This window comes from Salvelinus alpinus, chromosome 9 (assembly GCF_045679555.1).
Source record: "Salvelinus alpinus chromosome 9, SLU_Salpinus.1, whole genome shotgun sequence".
NCBI classification, from domain to species: domain Eukaryota; kingdom Metazoa; phylum Chordata; class Actinopteri; order Salmoniformes; family Salmonidae; genus Salvelinus; species Salvelinus alpinus.
In genome coordinates, this window is record NC_092094.1 from 86708505 (window position 1) to 86732526 (window position 24022).

General features: G+C 43.2%; 1 protein-coding gene across 2 annotated transcripts; it reads left to right on the forward strand.

Moving 5' to 3' along the window:
* Nucleotides 1–21: 21 nt before the first annotated feature.
* lrrc9 (leucine rich repeat containing 9) lies at nt 22–22628 on the forward strand. 2 transcript variants are annotated; one of them, XM_071327697.1, is made up of 34 exons: nt 22–648; nt 854–871; nt 983–1050; nt 1143–1361; nt 1603–1743; nt 1859–1922; nt 2014–2084; nt 2985–3167; nt 3606–3761; nt 3861–4069; nt 11804–11935; nt 12169–12348; nt 12572–12689; nt 12784–12919; nt 13098–13238; nt 13384–13508; nt 13626–13814; nt 13943–14062; nt 14175–14366; nt 14473–14598; nt 14771–14911; nt 15064–15241; nt 15443–15663; nt 15811–15933; nt 16035–16165; nt 16286–16394; nt 16547–16686; nt 17199–17335; nt 18346–18563; nt 19329–19397; nt 20463–20588; nt 21504–21687; nt 21997–22156; nt 22272–22628. In XM_071327697.1, exons 3-34 carry the CDS (start codon nt 994–996, stop codon nt 22309–22311), a joined length of 4536 nt encoding a protein of 1511 aa, XP_071183798.1. In that variant the 5' UTR covers nt 22–648; nt 854–871; nt 983–993; the 3' UTR covers nt 22312–22628. The 2 variants fall into 2 exon arrangements, with proteins under 2 accessions (XP_071183798.1, XP_071183799.1); XM_071327698.1 differs by lacking the exons at nt 22–648; nt 854–871 and having other exon boundaries at nt 891–1050.
* The last annotated feature ends 1394 nt before the right edge of the window (nt 22629–24022 follow it).

A 24022-nucleotide genomic window follows, 5' to 3' on the forward strand; every position in this document is an offset into this window, starting at 1 on the left:
GCAGAGTAACATTCTGTTAACTGTTTCAGCATGACTAATATTAAAGTGTTTGAATATACAATGGAAGTCAATGCAGTATGTTTCCAAGAGTACGCATAAAATAACTTGAGCATATTGAAGCATCTTTCAAGCGTATCATGTTTGAAATGCTTAAAACCACATCACAATAATAACGCAAATTGTAATATTCCTGTACCATGTTATGTTTGAACATACGACAGTTTTTGTTTTTTTGTTAAACGTTTTCACGTTAGTAGATGCAAGTAATTTCACTCATGCAAATATCCAGTTGAGGACCATTTCTTTGTTCTGTTCGTGCTAGTTTCTGCTCAAATGAATTGCACTGTAGCGCTCTCATGTGGTGATGATCAAAAGTACGAAGAAAAAGTTCAGATGACTCCTGAGCAACGGGGACGCACTTCCCTAGATACGGGTTGATGACAAACCTTGCTGGGGCATGCTAGCTACAGGTGCACAATGTCTACCATATAAACACGCAAAAATTATATTTTTGTTTTCATAAAGAGAATAGCTGCAATAACAGATGTCCAAAACTGGTATTCGGTTAACTTAGTGGTCTGAGCAGACAGTGTCCGTGACAGTGAACTAATGTGCAGGCTGCAACTTGTGCAGGCTGCAACTTCGAATGTAAGTACATTTGCATTAGCTGGCGTTACCGTTAGCTAGTCCGCTATCGACGTTAGCTTAGCTAGAGCTAACGTAGCTAGCTAGTAAACTAATTATTGAGTGACACAAATCACGTATTCTTGCTATTTGTACTTATATTAAATGTTTTCTATCTCTTATCTGTCCTCAAATTTTAGCTAACGGTACATTTTATGAATTTTTTCAGATGCTTGTTTACTGATAGGTAAGATTACCCAGACAACCCCCTACAGCCCCCAAACCAAGACAAGCTAAGTTTAGCAATGTTCCTTATTTTAGCTATACATGACATGATCAACAATTGCTTATATTTCAGCACAGAACAACATGATACAGAGTGAAAAGCAAAGACATAATGGTGATGAGGAGGCTGTCAAAGAACTGGTGAGTAATTTTGTGTCAACCAGATACTTATGATTAAAACTAGTGTCATTTTCTGTTTGGCTTGTGGAGACACTTTTTTTGTACCTCAACAGTGTATTGCCAATGGGGTGTCTTATGAGAAGATACCCCAGGAAGGTAGCAGCATCACAGCCCTGGAGGTGTTCTTCTCAGGTTATCCTCGTATGGTTGGCCTCTCCCTTTTTCCAAGGCTGTGCCAGCTCACATTGGTAGGCCAGAGTATCAGTCACATCAAGGGCCTTGAGTCCTGTCCCCTGCTTCGGGAGTTCTGGGTGGTGGAATGCCAGCTGACAGTAAGATCCAGGTTTCTCTTCATTCCTTCATGCTGACATCTTGGAGATGTGTGTAGAGTTTTCATCTAAAGAGTATCTAAAACAGAATTATATTGACCATCAAAACTGAGCATCTTTGATTTCTCAATTCAGAATAGACTGCAAAATGTCTGCAAAATAACTGTATCTAGCTAGGATTTGCATTTTTATCTTTAATACCAACAATACTTTTGGGGGGGGGTATTTATTTTCATTATTGTAGGACATTTCTGGACTTCAGAATTGCCATCAGTTACAGAAGCTGTACCTCTATGACAATCAGATCAGTAAGATTGAGAATTTGGAGTCACTTGTCAATCTACAGGTGCTGTGGCTTAACAATAACTTCATCACTCACATAGAGGTATGGATGCATTTCTGTGTCATGTAAATGCACCTCATAATCTGTATAGATTGGTTTTGTTGAAATCTGCATATTTTTTTTAGATGTCTCATCCTTTCTTCATATCTGTTTAAAGGGATTAAACAGACTTCAAAAGCTGAGAGAGCTGAATTTAGCTGACAATAACATTGAGAAGATAGGTGAGTTGAAGGTTCATCTCCAATGGCTATAAACTTGACAGATTACATCTTTGATGTATTTATAATGATAATTATTATATCTGTTTCACAGGACACAGTCTTGATCCTAATATCAGCATTGAAAATCTGAATTTATCTGGGAACAAGATCTGCTCTTTTAAGGTAAGAAAAAAAAACATGAAACTATTTTCAAATAATGGAAGGTTGTAATTCTGCACCTTCTCAATCTAATATCTGACTACCACCTTTGCATATGGTGAATTACAGGCTTGCTTTTCAGTCGAATATCTTGATTGCCTAATTTATAGTAGATTCTATATATGATAATTCATTCAAACCTTTATTCTAGTCAACAATGTAGAAATCAGTCACCCGACAAAGGATTGGGTATTATTATTGATTGGCCGTCAGTCTCGATAGTTTCCTATTTCCCCGGGTCTCTTTGATTTTGAAAGAGCTGATTACAGCAATTCCCTGTATTTTATCTATGTCGAAGGCCTATTGCTACGGCAGTACAGAAATATCTGCTGATTTTAACTGTTGCACAATTCATCTGAAGCTTACCATCTTTGCCATTTTGATATGACATTTCTCCTTTAGTTGCCTGTTAAAAAGAAAAATAAGGAAATAAGTCCTTCTCTTTTCAAATAATACAAACACTAATTTTCATTGAGCTGCATGAATTAACTGTATCACATTTGCATGTGTCTTTTGTACTGTGGCAGGGTTAAAGGGAGATTCCCACAAAATTATGCATAAAATTGTGTTAAAAAATATATGTTTTACCATATTCTTACAACATACAGTATACAGAATGTCAGGTATGGTTTGGGTGAAGGAACAGTTGGTCCTCTATGATCTACCCTGAAACCTCAGAGTAACTCCCCACCAGCAAACAAGTAGAAATCCAATCATCTCATCAATCAATTATGTTAATGTATATCCATTAAGGAGATGCCCTCCTCACAGATATACAGCATCAAAACCATTAGTGGGGTTGAGTGCCAATCAGGGTTGTGCCCCTCTTAAGCATCAACATCATGTTATCGTGTTGTGTAACAGGAGCTGACCCTCCTGGCCCCATTGACCTGTCTGAGAGAGTTGGGACTGAAGGACCCCCAGTCAAGTCCCACCCCAGTATGTCTGCTGTGTAACTATGCCACCCACGTGCTCTACCACATGCCAGGCCTCCAGCGGCTTGACACCTACGACGTCTCCAGCAAGCATTTGAAGGACGCTGCTGAGGTACAGGTCAATAGTCCCAAGGGTCAGCTTTCGTAACTGTTGTCACTGTGCAGGCTCCAGGGCTGTGATAGCATAGAATTAGCAATTAGAATACTAGAATGGACATCACTTATCTTATAACAGTATTAAAGATCAGCCATTTTGGTAAAGAAGTAGAATTTCTCCCTGACCAAAATGGCTGCCATTACCACACCATTCTGGAACTTTGAGGGTTTATGACATAATCCCTCTAGTAATTTAATAGGATCTTAATGTCTGATACTCTCTATTACTGAGAGATTAAAGCATTTGTTTAATAAGTCGTCCCTGAACTCTGATGATGGATGTATTTTTCCGGTGTTGTTTTTTTTCTAATCTTGTAATTACAGTCTAATGAACTATGGTATAAATAAAGGGGTTCCATTGCATACAGTACATTGTAACATCTGTTCATTCCAGTCCACTGTGATTAAGAAGATGATGTACTACAACATGCGTGTGCGGACAGCCCAGAGGAACCTGGCAGAGACCCAGGCCAATCTGCTGGAGAACAAGAGGAATCTCTTACAGCTGCCAGAGGACCGCATCAGAGCTCTCAATTATGCCCTCAAAAACGTCCGTACAACACTATGCCCTCAACAATGGACTTTTGATGCATATGTCATATATTTACAGTGGTGCTTAATATGACTATTGTGTTGGTGTCTTGAGCAGCTGGAGTGTGAACTGTCGGAGGTGCAGGCTCTGTGCAGGAATTCGGGCCGTACCTGGGAGGATGGACTGTCACCGCTGAGTGAGGGCTCAGGGGACCGCAGTGACACCCTTGCTGACATCACCCGCGACCCCGGCCTGGAACACAAGATCCTCTCCAAGCTGGACACCCTGAAGGAGAGGTTGCAATTTTGGAACAGGAAGCTGGAGGAGTGAGTTCATGTACATTAATAATGGATTAGACCTCCAAGAGTGTATAAATCTAAAATCAAATTATATTTGTCGAATGCGTCGAATACAACAGGTGTAGTAGACCTTACCGTGAAATGCTTACTTACAAGCCCTCAACCAACAATGCAGTTTTAAGGAAATGGAGTTAAGAAAATATTTATTAAATAAATTAAAGTTTAAAAAATCATAATAATAAATAAATAACACAGACCCCAAAGCAAATCAGGGGTAGAAAAATAAATCAAATCAAAATCAAATTTTATTTGTCACATACACATGGTTAGCAGATGTTAATGCGAGTGTAGCGAAATGCTTGTGCTTCTAGTTCCGACAATGCAGTAATAACCAACAAGTAATCTAACCTAACAATTCCACAACTACTACCTTATACACACAAGTGTAAAGGGATAAAGAATATGTACATAAAGATATATGAATGAGTGATGGTACAGAACGGCATAGGCAAGATGCAGTAGATGGTATAGAGTACAGTATATACATATGAGATGAGTAATGTAGGGTATGGATACATGTATTAAATAGGTTTATTCAAAGAGGACAAATCATAGATGTTATGCTGAGAGGTAGATGTTCATTCTTCACTGTCCTCAGTGATTCTCTCCACAGAACAAAGGAGACAGGATGTAATTTATAACCCAACCCTAGCTTGTGGTTGACCAATTAGAATTCCTTGCAATAAAACTTGGCCAATGGCCAAATAACAAGTATCCTATTTCAGGCTCAATGTATAAACAATTTGGACCAATGAGAACTTGCCATGTAGCTATGAGTTCCAGACTGAAATTCCTCCCATGTCTCTGACCCATTGATCATTAATCCCCTTTTACAGAAAAAACCTTGCAATGAGTGACATGTATCCATTGTGATCCATTGATCGTTAGTACTCTATTGACTTTTAGTCCTCTTGACCTTTAGTCCTCTGTGTTGTGTATTTATCTTCGAAATATCCATACACTCCCCTAGACCATTTAAAAAAAAGAAATATACTTAAAATGAATTTTTAGAAAACATGAAAAAATAGACAGTATAAAAAACATTAGCAGTAAGCATAAAATCATTCACATTAAATACCTTGCATTTCTATAAAACACAAAGGGCATATTTTACTTGCTGTTACAATAAGAAATATTTTTTATAACTTTGTTTTAAATCTAAGTATTAACAGGTGTAATGATGATGTCTCACGATTCCTACCACATCATGTATTTGGAGGAAACTCACACAAAAAAATATTTTCTGCAAGACAATAATATTCAATCGTCCTATTGGCAAGGTAATCATTCACAAAGTCCTTTAAAAGTGACCAGCTCTTCCACACTGGTATCAGTCCCACATACAGTGCCTTGCAAAAGTATTGGCGTTTTTCCTATTTTACTGCATTACATCCTGTAATTTAAATGGATTTATATTTGGATTTCATGTAATGGACATACACAAAATAGTCCAAATTGGTGAAGTGAAAAAAATAACTTGTTTAAAAAAATAAAGAAATAAAAACGGAAAAGTGGTGCGTGCATACAGTTGAAGTCGGAAGTTTACATACACTTAGGTTGGAGTCATTAAAACTCGTTTTTCAACCACTCCACAAATTTCTTGTTAACAAACTATAGTTCTGGCAAGTCGGTTAGGACATCTACTTTGTGCATGACACAAGTAATTTTTCCAACAATTGTTTACAGACAGATTATTTCACTTATAATTCACTGTATCACAATTCCAGTGGGTCAGAAGTTTACATACACTAAGTTGACTGTGCCTTTAAACAGCTTGGAAACTTCCAGAAAATGATGTCATGGCTTTAGAAGCTTCTGATAGGCTAATTGACATCATTTGAGTCAATTGGAGGTGTACCTGTGGATGTATTTCAAGGCCTACCTTCAAACTCAGTGCCTCTTTGCTTGACATCATGGGAAAATCAAAAGAAATCAGCTAAGACCTCAGAAAAAGAATTGTAGACCTCCACAAGTCTGGTTCATCCTTGCGAGCAATTTCCAAACGCCTGAAGGTACCACGTTCATCTGTACAAACAATAGTACGCAAGTATAAACACCATGGGACCACACAGCCGTCATACCGCTCAGGAAGGTGACACGTTCTGTCTCCTAGAGATGAACGTACTTTGGTGCGAAAAGTGCAAATCATTCCCAGAACAACAGCAAAGGACCTTGTGAAGATGCTTTAGGAAACAGGTACAAATATCCAAGTACAAGTATCTATATCCACAGTAAAACGAGTCCTATATCGACATAACCTGAAAGGCCACTCAGCAAGGAAGAAGCCACTGCTCCAAAACCACCATAAAAAAGCCAGACTACGGTTTGCAACTGCACATGGGGACAAAGATCGTACTTTTTGGAGAAATGTCCTCTGGTCTGATGAAACAAAAATAGAACTGTTTGGCCATAATGACCATCATTATGTTTGGAGGAAAAAGGGGGAGGCTTGCAAGCCAAAGAACACCATCCCAACCGTGAAGTACGGCGGTGGCAGCATCATGTTGTCGGGGTGCTTTACTGCAGGAGGGACTGGTGCGCTTCACAAAATAGATGGCATCATGAGGAAGGAAAATTATGTAGATATATTGAAGCAACATCTCAAGACATCAGTCAGGAGGTTAAAGGTTGGTCGCAAATAGGTCTTCCGAATGGACGATGACCCCAAGCATACTTCCAAAGTTGTGGCAAAATGACTTAAGGACAACAAAGTCATGGTATTGGAGTGGCCATCACAAAGCCCTGACCTCAATCCTATAGAAAATTTGTGGGCAGAACTGAAAAAGCGTGTGCGAGTGAGGAGGCCTACAAACCTGACTCAGTTACACCAGCTCTGTCAGGAGGAATGGGCCAAAATGCACCTAACTTATTGTGGGAAGCTTGTGGAAGGCTACCCGAAACGTTTGACCCAAGTTAAACAATTTAAAGGCAATGCTATCAAATACTAATTGAGTGTATGTAAGCTTCTGACCCACTGGGAATGTGATGAAAGAAATAAAAGCTGAAATAAATCATTCTCTCTACTATTATTCTGACATTTCACATTCTTAAAATAAAGTGGTGATCCTAACTTTTTACTAGGATTAAATGTCAAGAATTGTGAAAAATGTTTAAATGTATTTAGCTAAGGTGTATGTAAACTTCTGTCTTCAAGTGTACATGTAGGTACAGTTATTAAAGTGACTATGCATAGATAATAACAGAGTAGCAGCAGCGTAGAATATGGGAGGGGCAATGCAAATAGTCTGGGTAGCCATTTGATTAGATGTTCAGAAGTCTTATGGCTTGGGGGTAGAAGCTGTTTAGAACCCTCTTGGACCTGGACTTGGCGCTCCGGTACCACTTGCCGTGCGGTAGCAGAGAGAACAGTCTATGACTAGGGTGGCTGGAGTCTTTGACAATTTTCAGGGCCTTCCTCTGACACCGCCTGGTATAGAGGTCCTGGATGGCAGGAAGCTTGGCCCCGGTGATGTACAGAGCCGTACGCACGAACCTCTGTAGTGCCTTGCGGTCAGACGCCGAGCAGTTGCCATACCAGGCAGTGATGCAACCAGTCAGGAAGTTCTCAATGGTGCAACTGTATAACTTTTTGAGGACCTGGGGACCCATGCCAAATCTTTTCAGTCTCCTGAGGGGGAAAAGGCCTTGTCGTGCCCTCTTCACGACTTTCTTGGTGTGTTTGGACCATGATAGTTTGTTGGTCTTGTGGACACCAAGGAACTTGAAACTCTCAACCTGCTCCACTACAGCCCTGTTGATGTGAATAGGGGCGTGTTCGGCCCTCCTTGTCCTGTAGTCCACGATCATCTCCTTTGTCTTGATCACATTGAGGGAGAGGTTGTTGTTCTTGCACCATACTGCCAGGTCTCTGACCTCCTCCCTATAGGCTGTCTCATCAATGTCAGTGATCAGGCCTACCACTGTTATGTCGTCAGCAAACTTAATGATGGTGTTGGAGTCGTGCTTGGCCATGCAGTCGTGGTGAACAGGGAGTACAGGAGGGGACTAAGCACGCATCCCTGAGGGGCCCCCATGTTGAGGACCAGAGAGGCAGATGTGTTGTTCCCTACCCTTACCACCTGGGGGGGGGGGGACGTCGAGGATCCAGTTGCAGAGGAGGGTGTTTAGTCCCAGGGTCCTTAGCATAGTGATGAGCTTTGTGGGCACTATGGTGTTGAACGCTGAGCTGTTTTCAATGAACAGCATTCTCAAATAGGTGTCCGTTTGCCCAGGTGGGAAAGGGCAGTGTGGAGTGGGATTGAGATTGCCTCTTCTGTGGATTTTTCGGGGCGGTATGTGAATTGGAGTGGGTCTAGGGTTTCCGGGATGATGGCGTTGATGTGAGCCATGACCAGCCTTTCGAAGCACTTCATGGCTACCGACGTGAGTGCTACGGGGCGGTAGTCACTTAGGCAGGTTACCTTCGCTTTCTTGGGCAGAGGGACTATGGTGGTCTGCTTGAAACATACATATTACAGACTCGGTCAGGGAGAGGTTGAAAATGTAAGTGAAGACACTTGCCAGTGTCCTGTGTTGACACGTTGCCTGTTTGATGGTTCGTCTGAGGGCATAGCAGGGTTTCTTATAAGTGTCCGGATTAGTGTCCCGCTCCTTGAAAGTGGCAACTCTAGCCTTTTAGCTCTGTGCGGATGTTGCCTGTTATCCATGGCTTCTGGTTGGGATATGTACGTCCGGTCACTGTGGGGACAACGTCGTTGATGCATTTATTGATGAAGCCGGTGACTGAGGTGGTAAACTCCTTAATGCTATTTGATGGATCCCGGAACATATTCCAGTCTGAGCTAGCAAAACAGATCTGTAGCGTAGCATCCTCGTCATCTGACCACTTCCGTATTGAACGAGTCACTGGTATTTCCTGCTTTCATTTTTGCTTGTAAGCAGGAAATCAGGAGGATAGAATTGTGTGGAGTAAAGGTGGTCTAGAGTTTTTTTCCTCTGGTTGCACGTGACATGCTGGTAGAAATGAGGTAAAACGGATTTAAGTTTCCCTGCATTAAAAACCTCTTAGTGAATAGGGGGCGCTGTTTTCACTTTGGGGAAAAATCGTGCCCAAATTAAACGGCCTCGTACTCTGTTCTAGATCATACGATATGCATATTATTATTACTATTGGATAGAAAACACTCTGAAGTTTCTAAAACTGTTTGAATTATATCTGTGAGTAAAACAGAACTCATTTGGCAGCAAACTTCCAAACAGGAAGTGAAAATTCTGAAAATGGGGCTCTGTGTCAGGCCTTGCCTATTTAATTGCCTTATATTTATGGATCTGTATCCACTTCATACGCCTTCCACTAGATGTCAACAGGCAGTAGAATGTTGAATGGGGTTTCTAGCTTGATGTGAGACCGAATGAGAGCTTTTGGAGTGACAGGTCTGCCCTATTGGCAGTATTTAGCCACGCACCAGGGAACCCCACATTGTCTTCTGAAATGCGTTAGGTATACACAACGAAATACTCCGTCTCAGAATTTATTGGATACATATGAGAAAAACATCATAAAGATGGATTTTCAACTGAGTTTGACCAGTTTATTCGACGTTTATTGTGACTTTTGGAATTTTTCGTTCCATGCGCCAAGAGTTGATGGACATGTGCCCTCCACAATGCTAGCCAAAGTTGCTAATTCGACAGAAGAAATGGACATTCTAAAACAAAACAACGATTTATTGTGGAACTAGGACTCCTTGCACTACATTCTGATGGAAGATCATCAAAGGTAAGAGAATATTTGATGTTATTTCGTATTTTTGTGGAATATGTTGGCTCCAACATGGCGGAGAATTGTTGGGCGCTGTCTCAGAATATTGCATGCTGTACTTTGTACTAAAGTTATTTTTTTAAATCTAACACAGCGGTTGCATTAAGAACCAGTGTATCTTTCTGAGTTTTTTGGTTAGATTACGTGACTGTCCAAAATTTCTCTGGACAATTTGGTGCATTATGGCGCCGTATTCACAATGTAAAACCAGGATTTGTAGCTATAAATATGCACATTTTCGAACAAAACATAAATGTATTGTATAACATGATGTTATAAGACTGTCATCTGATGAAGTTGTTCAAAGGTTAGTGATTCATTTTATCTCTATTTGTGGGTTTTGTGAAAGCTATGTTGGCGTTGTGTGTTTGGCTATTGTGGTGAGCTAACATAAATATATATTGTGTTTTCGCTGTAAAACACTTTAAAAAATCGGAAATATTGGCTGGATTCACAAGATGTTTATCTTTCATTTGCTGTACAACATGTATTTTTCATAAATGTTTTATGATGAGTTTATGTATTTCACGTTGCTCTCTGTAATTATTCTGGCTGTTTTGGTGCTATTTGTGACGGTGGCTGCAATGTAAAACTACGATTTATACCTATAAATATGCACATTTTCGAACAAAACATAAGTGTATTGTATAACATGATGTTATAAGACTGTCATCTGATGAAGTTGTTCAAAGGTTAGTGATTAATTTTATCTCTATTTGTGGGTTTTGTGAAAGCTATGTTAGCGGTGAATAAATGGCGTTGTGTGTTTGGCTATTGTGGTGAGCTAACATAAATATATATTGTGTTTTCGCTGTAAAACATTTTAAAAATCGGACATGTTGGCTGGATTCACAAGATGTTTATCTTTCATTTGCTGTATTGGACTTGTTAATGTGTGGAAGTTAAATATAAAAAAAAAAAAAAAAAATGAATTTCGCGGAGTGTTGTGGGTGTTCCGCTAGCGGAACCCCGGAGCGAGAAAGGTTTTAAAGTCCCCGGCTACTAGGAGCGCCGCTTCTGTATGAACATTTTCTTGTTTGCTTATGGCTTTATACAGCTTGTTGAGAGCGGTCTTAGTACCAGCGTTGGTTTGTGGTGGTAAATAGATGGCTACGAAAAATATAGATAAACTCTATTGGTAGATAGTGCGGTCTACAGCTTATCATGAGGTAGTCTACCTCAGGCGAGCATATACCTTGAGACTACCTTAATATTAGACATTGTGCACCAGCTGTTATTGACAAATAGACGCACACCCCCACCCCTCGTCATACCAGACGTAGCTGCTCTGTCCTGCCGATGCACGGAAAACCAAGCCAACTGTACGTTATACGTGTCGTTGTTCAGCTACAACTCGGTGAAACATAAGATATTACAGTTTTTAATGTTCCGTTGGTCGGATAGTCTCGAATGGAGCTCATCCAGTTTATTCTCCAGTGATTGCACGTTGGCTAATAGAACGGATGGTAGAGGCGGGTTACCCACTTGCTGACTAATTCTCACTAGGCACCCTGATCTCCGCCCCCTGTATTTCCTTATTTTCTTCATGCGAATGACGGGGATTTGGGCCTTGTCGGGGAGCAACATTATATCCTTCGCGTCAGCTCATTAAATAAAAAATCTTTGTCCAGTTCGAGGTGAGTAATCGCTGTTCTGATATCCAGAAGCTCTTTACGGTCATAAGAGACGGTAGCATCAACATTATGTACAAAATAAATTACAAACAATATGAAAAAACACACAAAATAGCACAATTGGTTAGAGCCCGTAAAACGGCGCCATTCTGAGAATTTCTAAACTTCTTTGAGTTTAGAAGGGTTTAATACAGTCTCATTTGGCATTCTTGTTTATATGTAAGCTTTCTATTGGCACTAAGATAATGAAGTGTGAAAAGGAGTGTTTTTATCTTGTTTTTGCAGGATTGAGTCCTGTTACCAGCAGGACTTGGCCCAAGCCACCAAAAGGAACGAGATGATGGTCTACTTTCTGCTGATGGAGCTTGAGACAGTGGGGAATATTCGGTTTGAAGAGGGCTGCTCCACAGACCCCTGGTACAAATTATCTCCTTTTACATAACAGTGACATTAGCTAGGGTACCTGCAGGGAAATTACTTATGTGATCATATAGTACTAGATCATGTAATGATATGTTTCATCCAAGTTTTTTCGGACTGATCTGTCTTGAGTTTACCTCATTTGTGTAGGTGATTTGTGTAGATGATTTATGTCGGTGATTTGCAGCATTTAGCTACTGAGTCCACTGTTTTCTCTCTCCTCCCAACAGGTTCACTTCCTGTTATGACCTTCTGCTCTCACGGTTCTGTGCGTGGGACTACAAGGCTCATGGCATCACTGGCATTAAGATCAACCGTATCATCCGCATCCATAACCGTTCTCTGCGGCTTCGTTTCGAGGACAAGCTTCATACCCTGTTGGCCAGCGAGGAGTCGACAATGTTCTCACAGTGAGTTCCCATGATGAGACTGTTAAATCTTAAAATGGCACCTCTTTCTTCTACACACAGCGTTCCTTTTCTCTATGATATTCACCTCAGCTCTTCAGTATTATGTCTCTGTCTAATATTACACAGAAATAGTTGAACATTTATGTTTTTTGATAACAGACCACATAAACTGAAATATTTTGACAGTATTTACATTTGTCTGACTGCTGTTCCATCTGTGCAGGAATTACAAACGCTGGCTGGAGTACCTGTTCTATGTGTCTGATCCTGAAAGAACCAGTGAGAAGAATGAGATGTTGCACATTCCAGAGGACGGCTTTAAAACAGCAGATATGTATAAGGTACACATATTGCTTATTTAGACTGTACACTATGCCTGAGATTGTGTCATTGTTTTAGTTCTTGACACTGTCATGTGTCTTGTGTCTGTGTTAGGCCCTGGGCAGAGAAAGAGCTGTACCCTTGTCTAACAGCCTGAGTGTGATGGACAGCCCCAGGATTCAGTACACACAGCGACAGGCCAACCAAGGCACCTCCAAGCAGAGCATAGACCCTCTTCTTTTCAGACATGGTCTGTATGGTCCTATTTCATCCTTTCACACACTTCAATGACTTTGTATTGCTAATGAAACCTTGAGGATATAAATCAGGATAAAAATGTAAATGTACAAATAATATTTTTTTGCTTTTAATGAACCTGTGTCAGAGAAACTGAAATGGAATTATTCAAACTCTCCTCCTGTTTCAAGGTCAGCTCATAGTGTCCAAAGTGTTCCTGGGCCGCAGCTTCCCCATCCATGAAGGGGATTCAGTGGACGCCCTCAACTACCCCAAAGCTCACTCTGTTTACCGCAATGTGAGCCCAGAGCAGGTCCATAAGACAAATGGAGGTAATGTCATGTGAAATATCACAACTGTTACTTTTCAGAACAACCAGTTTTTTACTGGTGACAGTAGAATGGAAACAGCCAGCAAAAGTCAACATTCTTCTATTCCATCTTATTGTTGACCAACCTGAGACTTCTATCCAAATAGAGAGGCCTTGCTCCTCCAAGATCCACAGTGGCTGTGACTGCAGTCTGAGACAGAGTCAGTGGTTTGTATTTGACCGTGAGCTTGTCCTGCCGGAGTACCTCATGGACTTTGAGTATATCTCGCAGGTAGGAAAAAGTATACCCTGTTTGTCTTTCAATGTTCCAATTTTTATAAACCCACCAACCAGGTGCTGATATTCACCAACCGTTTGTCCTCACCACTATGATGTTCCCTCCTCTCAGGACCGAGCACAGCCTGCGTTCCCAGAGCCCAACAGCAGAGGCACAGACGACACCCCTCCCAACGATATCAACCTGGACGAGGAAACTCTAAACATGGAGCCCATGCTCAAACCGCGGCCCAAGCTGCTGAGCCTGGACGAGAAGACTTTACTCAATGTAGCCAGGGCCAACGTCCTCAGTCAGATTACAGTAAGGGTTGAGGCCTCTGAGTGAGGGACTAACACATAATGGTACTTTAGCCCACTAGGTTTAGCACTGATATCCTCTCTGTACTGTGCTGGTGCCCCACTTTCATCTTTCTTCTTTCCTGGTCAAAGGTGTTGAATCTCCATGGCAACAGCCTGAGTAAGCTGAAGGAGATCTCTCGTCTGACAGCCCTGCGCCGCCTGACTATCAGCTTCAATGAGTTTACACAACTAGATGACATCTCCCACATGGTGCGTTCTGACGGGTGGGGCGTTTAGGTCGACCAATCTTCATGAATCATTTTCAACTTGGAGTCCTACATACAGCAAATATGTTCCATAATGTTTCTCTGTGTTCCTCCAGCCCAACCTGGAGTTTGTGGACGCCAGCTACAACCACCTGCTGACCCTGGAGGGGCTGAGGGGTCTGGGGCGGCTCAATCAACTGGACCTGCGCTGGAACCAGCTGACCCGCGCTAGGGAGGAGACTGCTGTGCTCCGGAAACATGCCCCCACCCTGCTGAGACTGGACACCCGCCACAACCCCTGGCATAGGGTAAAACCCACACACACTACCACCAGCTTTAACGTTGGTCTAGTCTAGTGTCCATATAGTAAGACCATAAGACACTGTGCTGATGAAAGTGATGCGTTTGTCCCAGCCCGAGGCGGTAAGGATGACGGTTCTGGGACGTCTGATTAGCCTTACACACCTGGATGACATGCTGGTGACAGAGGAAGAGGCAGGCGCTGCTGTTCAGATGGCTGCAGGCTCCAGAATCAGCCAGGTAAGAGTTAGACAAGAGAATCACTCTCTTCTTAGTTCATAATTTGCCAGATAAGTTGAATACTTTAATGTAAGTGGGCTACCTTTGCTGTTACATGCTGTGTGAGAAAGTTTGGTCTAACGTCTGTGTTGAGAGTAGTAATTCCTCAGTCTGATTCACACTCTGGCTACAGGCATCTCTGCTGGCCCACTCCCGGACGGACAGTGAGCGTCCCCGCAGTCTCAGCCTGCTCTCTGCAGCCCAGCTCCTGGATCAACTCAGCCCCTCGCCCTGGGACATCACTGGAGACCTAGAGCAAGGCTGGACCACCAAGGTGAAACAAACACTAAAATACACAATACTGGAGTCCAGGAACAATAAAGATGTACTCGTTTCAGCTTGTGGTTTATGGGTTCTCTCCAGGTGCTTCATCTGCGGTACAAGTGCAGTCTGTTTACTTAACAGTGACCTCTGAACTCTGAGCAGATCACAGCCCTTAACCTTGACAGCCAGAGGCTCTCCAGGCTCACCAACCTGGACAAACTGGTCAACCTGCGCTGGGCCTCCTTCAATGACAACAACATCTCTAAAGTGGAGGGTCTGGACAACTGCCAGCATCTAGAGGAGCTGTCCCTCAACGACAACTGCATCTCTAGGCTAGACGGTCAGTCCTAATCTCAATGGTCACCACATGACAAATTATTAAGTGTTGTCATATATATTTTAACACAATAGAAAACCCTTGGCACTCTTGGTTCAGAATGCACTAGGTCTATTCAAGGAAGAGAGAATTATTTGGTATTGACAAGGGAATCATGTCCATCAAAGATGTATGAGATATCCCTCCCTTTCTTTGTCCTCTCAGGTGTGTCCAAACTGCACCAGCTCACTAAGCTCAGTGTGAATGGGAACCAGCTGTCCTGTCTGGACGGCACTGTCCTGGACCGGATGCCCAACCTCCACTTCTTGTCTGTGGAGAACAACTGCATTGGCTCCCTGAACGGGGTGCATAGGGCCCGCTCACTATTCGAGCTGTACATAGGCAACAACATCATCACCTCCACACGAGACATCTACCACCTAAAGGTGAGCTGACCTCACACAGCCAAGCATGATAACATACTGTACACCAACCCACAGGATACATAAAAGCTGTTTTTTATACACTGTTACTAATAGTCAATGTGGAAATTAAAATAAAGTAAGATAATTGTTTTTTACATTTCTTTCTAGGCTTTGACAAACTTAATCATTCTGGATCTGTATGGTAATCCTTTAGTGGAGAAACTGGAAAGCTATAGGATTTATGTGGTGTTCCATCTACCCTCTCTAAAGGCACTGGATGGGGTTGCAGTGGTATGTTTACGTCATAATCAAATAGAGCTATTCGTTTTAGAGATAAATAAAACTTTTGCTGAATTGAGATGAAACAGAAGTGACGTCATTGTTATCCACAGGAAATGACGGAGTGTGAAAATGCCAAGGATGTGTTTGGTGGACGCCTGACCCCTGACATGGTGGCAGAGAAACTGGGACACTCCAACTACTCCGACGTCGTTGATCTCAACCTGCAGTCCAGTGCCATCAGGTCATTGAGCATAGTGTACTGTGTAGTAGTTCATCACAGTATTTCAGTCACCTTTTAGATGAGTAGAAGAGACAGTAAAAGAAAGAGTGAGTGTGTATAAACTGTTCCCTTTCTCCCCAGTATGGTGGACCTGGCCCCAGCAGACCTGTTCCACAACATGCGCAGTGTCAACCTGGAGCACAACAACCTCACCTCCTTCAGTGGCCTTGTCTACCTGCCCAACATCAAGGTGGGCCTGCCAAATGATTGTTACCAACCGGCCAGACTTTTCTGACCATTCTAAAATGTAATCTGTGCCATATATTTTACATTTATCAGTTGCACTGTCAGGTTTTTTAAAACCATCAACAATAAAATAAAATCTTATTTTCTTCCATGTAGGCACTATGTTTGAACTATAACCACATAGAATCCATCCTGCCCAGGCAGAAGGCCCAGGCCACCCTGACTAACAGACAGATTCTCTACCACAAGGTGAACTCCAGTGGCTATGGCCAGCAGGGCTCATCAAAAGGCAGCAGGTACCAGCAGTACAGATAAAAGTATATTATTTGAACATGGCATTGAAATGTATTACTTTTAAACCTAGTTTGTGAGTCGTAAATGTACAATTCATGAATAGCTTTAAACATTTCTGTCTTCTCAGTATACTGTGTGGTTGGCAAAGGACTAATTTCATGTCTTTGTTGCAATAGACTAGAGTATATTTTTCTACTTTCAGCCACTTGGGGGCAGCATGAAGCTGTTGAAGTGACAAAGGTTTTAGGCTTCTATTAGCTGCTCTCAGAAAAGCACAAATCTCCCTTTTCACTGATACTATTGAAAAAGACCAGAGGAGAGTTTACACAAAGTAAAAGGTTTAAAATGTGAAGGGGGTTTGGGGGGGGGGGTCAGGCTTTTGTGTGGTTTGCCTTGAGTTGCTGTGCACCTGAGGTCTGGCCTTCTAAATGAGGCACTGGGGAGAGAAGTTGCAGTGCATTCAGTCAGAGTGGCAGCTAAAGCTCAGAGTGCCCATTCTTTCCCTCTCTTTCAGGGAAGTGGGTCCTGTGGACAGCCTAGAGCCACTAATGAGCAGCCTGGAGGTGCTGCATTTGAGCCACAATGGCATCTCAAATATGGCCAATCTGCAGCTCAGCAGGCTCACAAATCTCAAAGCACTCTTCCTCCAAGGTACAGTAACAGCTTCCTTCAGGTTTCAAAGCTGATGAAAAGTACAGCTCAGTAACAGTAACAGACGAGGCTCTCTCAGACCTGTCCAGGTGGAGATGATGCAACAAGAATAGGAACGAAATGGGCATGGCAATGAGTCACAGGAAAACAGTGCCTTTTTCTGTCTGCCATTGTTTGCATTTGATTATTGTTTTCTTCAGTTGAGTGACTGTTTGGTCCTAATCCCACCCTGGATGTTTGTTTATAATCCTGTCAAGACAGCTCTGTACACTCCACAGACCACACTCACTATACACACCACAGACCACACTCACTATACACACCACAGACCACACTCACTATACACACCACAGACCACACTCACTATACACACCACAGACCACACTCACTATACACACCACAGACCACACTCACTATACACACCACAGACCACACTCACTATACACACCACAGACCACACTCACTATACACACGGATTCAGGGCAGAAGATGCACCTTTTCCAGTTCCTCTTTAAAATGGCAATCTGTAGTTGCTACATACATTTTTGTACTTTTCAATTATAGATATATACCTATAACTTATAAATGCCTCATTAGCTTTGTTCAACTGTCGTTACCTATCAGAACCGAAAATATAAGCTTGTTTTATTCCATTGTTTGTAAACAATGTAATTGTAAACACACACTGTATAGCCCCAAAATATGGTTAAAACTATTATTTTAATCGCAAGGATGGTCAGTCCTATCGATAGCTCTGTCTATGAATGTGGTTACATTGCTCAAGCCCCATCCCTCAGCAGTTTACCAAAAACAGTGGCGGGGAGTTCGCTCTGTTGTTGGTTCAACTTCAGATTTCCCCTTTAAGTATCTGAGTGAATTTCAGAGTTAATGATTGAAATTCACAGTGTTGTAATTTGCAATGATGCCGCCCAGTCAAATCATATTGGTAACAGAGGTATCTGTAGTCATGTAATTACCTACTGATGTAATATCTTACCTTCTCCTCTCAGGTAATGAGATCAGCCAGGTGGAGGGCTTGGAGGGTCTGCATCAGCTCCGGGAGCTGGTCTTGGACCGGAACCGGATCAAGGCCCTGGGGGAGAACTCCTTTTTTGGTCAGGCTTTTCTGCTGGAGCTGCACCTGGCAGAGAACCGCCTCCGGGAACTTAACCACCTCCAACCCCTTACCGAGCTGAGGAGGCTGTTCCTGGGCATGAACAAACTACAGGTACCCCTCCTCCAGCAGTCCTCCAGTGTCCTGCAACTGCAAGTTATTGCACTTTCTGGCAATACTGAGCCATTCATATGCATTCATATACTGTAATGAGGAATTCATTCATTCACAGTGTGGAAATGTCCACCAAGTTCAAAGTCAAACTCCCTGTACAGCAGTTACTGAATTATGGTGATGCACAGCATTTGGCGTCTGTTTTATTTTGATCTACAGTGTATTCTAGGGGGTGGAAATATAGTTCCATAATTATAGATCGTTACCACCCCACTGTGGCGTGTGTGTGGGGGTAGCTAGTATTAAGGAGAATCGACATTGACTGAAGGTCAGGGTTATACGTATGAGGACAGAGAGGAACAATCAAGGCAACGTGTAATCAGTGTCTCAGCCTACATCTCATTCTCACCCCAGGCGGGTGATTTGTGCTTTGTCTCTTTTTTTCCCAATTCGCTTCTTTTTCTTCCTTAATCTTTTCATGTTTTCAATTAATGGAGGTCTGTGTGAGTCACAGCCCGGCTCAGTCACGTTCCGTGGGGGAGAGAGACGCCCCCGCTCCCCTTTTGGATGCCTAAACTCTCATGAGATTAATGAAAGATCACACATGTAATCTCTCCCATGAGCTGCCCCGCTCCTCTCTCACAGCTTCAAAATGTGGATGAGGTTTGGCCCTAATGGATTGGGGAGGGGTTAAATTCATGCTGCTATGAAGTGAGTAGGACAGACAGTATAATATGTCTTATCTCTCCTTTCTATTCCCTGTAGGACATCTCAGAGCTGGACAAGCTAGAAGTCCTTCCCTCCCTGATTGAGCTGTCAGTTGTAGGGAATCCTGTGAGTATCTATTTGTTTTTTTTACCAATGTCGGTTACAACCTTGTATGTCTACCGGAAGCTACAATTACTACAATCAAGCAAGGGCTCAGTGAATGAAAGGGCTCAGTATGAAAATTGTCAAATTATTCCCATTATGGGTCTCCTTCACCTGCATTTCAGTGTCTGTTCATTTTGTCTGAAAAGCCCCTGAGTTCTGTGCGCAATGGAAATCCAAGAGACCAAACCTGGCTGCTCTTATTTAGAGGCCAGAGGACACTTCAAATATGTGTACTGAGACACAGACTCTCTCACACACACACACATACATACACACACACACATTACCTCATTTACACCCTCACCCAAATTCTCACACACAAGCTCAAAGACTCACTTTTACCAAACACACACTCAGTGCAATTCTGTAGTTCTAAATTAAGCGATTACATGATGGACCATCTGCTGTGCCTCAAACTGGCCTGCATCAGAGACAAATCCGCTGACCAAATGGCAGGGCCGTTATCAGACACTATTGGCCTGGGTTCAGCACCCATCTGGAGCCCATGGATCAGAGCTCTTATTGCCCAGTGCAGAGGGCTTGCCATCCATGGAGGCCTTCTCAGCTGGGCCAGCCTGTTTACCCCACAGCCCCCACCCATCCCATCCCTTCCCTTCCCCCATGGGGCTTAATCCTGCCAGGGTGGAGAGCCAGCAGCCGCTCCAGAGACAGTACCCCCTGCTGTCAGCCGCATGAGATCACTGCTGCACCCATGTGCCCTGGCCAGATCATCTCTCCTCTCCTTCTCTTCTGTTCAGTTTTCCCTCCTGTAGGGACTGACAGGGCTCTGACCGGAGAGGATGGCTTTGTCCCCTGTGAAGGGGGGAGCAGAGGGTTCCATCAGCTGGACGGGGGGGAGGGTAGGGCTAGTGGGGCCGGCATAGGAGATGATGAGAGTGTGGTCTCTGAGGGTGATGAATTCAGAGAACTGTGTTGGACTCACAAACAGACCCATGCCAGTTTAGTCCTTACAGGACAGCCTTCACTCCGAGGTCCTACATGAGTAAATGTTTTCTGTTGTCCCAGGTGGCCCGGCGATCCATCCATAGGCCGGCAGTGGTACTACGCCTCTCCAGACTGCAGGTTCTGGATGGGGTGATGGTCACCCTGGAGGAGAGGACCAGGGCTGAGCTACTCTGCACAGAGGTCCAGGTGAGAGTTATGGTACTGCCTTTGTGTATCACCTGGTTGGTAAGAGCGTTGTCTTCTTAACTGCATCTTCTCCTGCGACCACTGCAGCTATCTCCGACCTAAGAAGCCACAAAGGCCTAATTTCTGTTAAAGGCCAGATAACTGGCCATATCATGTCAACTGCAATGCAACTTGAACTCAAACAGCGTACAGAAAAACAACAACCAAACAGCAACTACCAAAACACAAGGATCAAACTTCCAGTTTGTCTCCCTGATTTGATCTGCACATAACAAGAGATGGGGGCAGTAATGCTCCTCCAGTGCTGAATTAAAAGCAGCCTAAGCCAGCTCAGTTCATCCTGCTGATTAGATGAAATGTGCACGGCCGATAATGCACCAATGGATTTGCCCCCCTATTAGCTGGGTCAACCCGGCCCCCTGTGCTCGTTAAGAGAGTATTTGAGAGGGAGAGGGGGATCCTGGGCTTTCTCATTAAAAACATAAATTCAAAACCCTCTTCCTGCTCTTGACCCCCATCCCGTTCGTTTCAGGCTTATGCCTGCTCTCACCCAGCTCTTTTTTTTGTTTTCATTCAACAGTTGTTATTATTATTGAGTGATCATTATCATTCTCTAATTAGATTTTTACACGTGATGAAAGACAATAGAAATGTAGCCATCCATACTGTAACGTGGGTGTAGCAGAGACTAGCTATGGAGGGTGTAGTGAGGCAGGAAGCATAGATGGGAGCCAATGCAGGACATATTAGTGAGGTCAGAGAGTTGAGACAGTGTTGCTAACGTGTCCCCATGTGCACTTATTATGGACACCCATTAATATCACCTGACTCACAGTAGCTTTATGTAGGCTGTATATCCTCTATTGTGGTATAGTATTGGTGTGGTATTCACTGTCTCTCCCTTTCTCCCCACAGTGCCCAATGGCTCATGGGTCCGGCATGGATATGAACCTGCCTGGCCTGCTTCCCCTCATGTCCCGAACTGCCCCTCTGCGGGGGACCAGTCTGAGTGGAGGACTGCATCTGCAGCACTTCCTGGGTCATGAGATCGTGATGCCCTGCAACATGGATGAAGCACTGCCCCATGACACGCCCAAACGTTAGTTAGCACTCCCTATTAAATGTCACACACACGGCACATCCGCACAATACATCATGATATCCTCATCAATATTAATCAAATACCAACATTAGAATCTAAAAGTGTCTGGTTATGGGGAACACACATGTTTCATTCACCTCCATGATGGGCAGAGCTGTTAACCAACACAGAGAGCATACGTCTTTCTCTCTCTCTCTTTGGCTATGCTATGGGACTCAGGCTCGGTTATCCACTCATTAGGGTTTGACACTCATCCGGTCAGAGATAGCACTTTAATCCACACAACTGGGTTAATTCCCATCTCAGACAAGAAGCAAAAACACAGCAGCGCTGCCAACCACGCCCGCAGTGCCCAGGCAGAGATGACCTTTAGGCAGATCAGAGGAATGGCAAGTACCCTGCCATCCACCGGCCTCCTTCCTAACGGGTACAGGGTCCTGATTACCAACCTCGAGCAGGACAGCAGGTGGGTAAAGCCCTAAACTCAGACCCTTGGGTTGTAGTGAGTAAATCTAGTTTGGTCTTGAGGTCAGATGTCCGTGTTCTAAAACCCTACCTGTATGCTTGTGTTTCTTTTACAGATTCCAGAGTGGTGGTGCTCCTAAACCCCCACCCATGTAGCACCCCAGGGGTTTGGGCAGTGGAATGGGGGACACTACTGTGGGCACGAGGAAGTAGAGAAATGGGAGGATCCTGATACTCCTGTGTAGGTCATTGCACACATGCAGAGTAAGAGTGGGAAGTATTGTTCAGCTGAATTCGGTTCACTTCTGCTCCATAGACTGTAGATTAGTGAACTGCGGATAACCCCCTTTCCTTTAGTTTGTCTATTTATAAATGTACACTGAAAAAAAATATAAACTCAACATGTAAAGTGTTGGTCCCATGTTTCATGAGCTGAAATAAAAGATCCCAGAAATGTTCCATACACACAAAAAGCTTGTTTCTCTCAAATTTTGTGCACAAATTTGTTTACATCCCTGTTGGTGAGCATTTCTCCTTTGCCAAGATAATCCATCCACCTGACAGGTGTGGCATATCAAGAAGCTGATCAAACAGCATGATCATTACAAGGTGCACCTTGTGCTTGGGACAATAAAAGGCCACTCTAAAATGTGTAGTTTTGTCACACAACACAATGCCACAGATTCACACAACACAATGCCACAGTCTCAAGTTTCTAGGGAGCGTGCAATTGGCAAGCTGACTGCAGGAATGTCCACCAGAGCTGTTGCCAGATAATTGAATGTTAATTTCTCTACCATAAGCCACCTCCAATGTCATTTTAGAGAATTTGGCAGTACGTCCAACAGGCCTCACAACCGCAGACCACGTGTATGGCATTGTGTGGGCGAGCGGTTTGCTGATATCAACGTTGTGAACATAGTGCCACATGGTGACGGTGGGGTTATCTCTCCACTGGCTTCCAGTTGAAGCTCGCATCCGCTACAAGACCATGGTGCTTGCCTACGGAGCTGTGAGGGGAACGGCACCTCCGTACCTTCAGGCTCTGATCAGGCCCTACACCCAAACAAGGGCACTGCGTTCATCCACCTCTGGCCTGCTCGCCTCCCTACCTCTGAGGAAGTACAGTTCCCGCTCAGCCCAGTCAAAACTGTTCGCTGCTCTGGCACCCCAATGGTGGAACAAACTCCCTCACGACGCCAGGTCAGCGGAGTCAATCACCACCTTCCGGAGACACCTGAAACCCCACCTCTTTAAGGAATACCTAGGATAGGATAAAGTAATCCTTCTAACCCCCCCCCCCTTAAAAGAGTTAGATGCACTATTGTAAAGTGGTTGTTCCACTGGATATCATAAGGTGAATGCACCAATTTGTAAGTCGCTCTGGATAAGAGCGTCTGCTAAATGACTTAAATGTAAAAATGTAAATGTTATGGTATGGGCAGTCTTAAGCTACGGACAACAAACACAATTGCATTTAATCGATGGCAATTTGAATGCACAAAAACACCGTGACGAGATCCTGAGGCCTATTTTTTTTTAAAGGTTTCTGTGACCTATAGATGCACATCTGTATTCCCAGTCATGTGAAATCCAAAGATTAGGGCATAATGAATGTATTTCAATTGACTGATTTCCTCATATGAACAGTAAGTCAGTAAAATCTTTGAAATTGCTGCATGTTGCGTTCTATGTTTTTGTTCAGTATATTTACTTTTGTGACATATAATGTGAAACATGAACTGCTGTATGCTTTGTCAAAATATATGTGATGTCTATACTTTACGTTTTTTTCTTTTCATTTTCACAAACACGTTTAGGGCCAGTAAGCTGATGATACTTGAAAAGAGCTACATGTCCAGTTGAA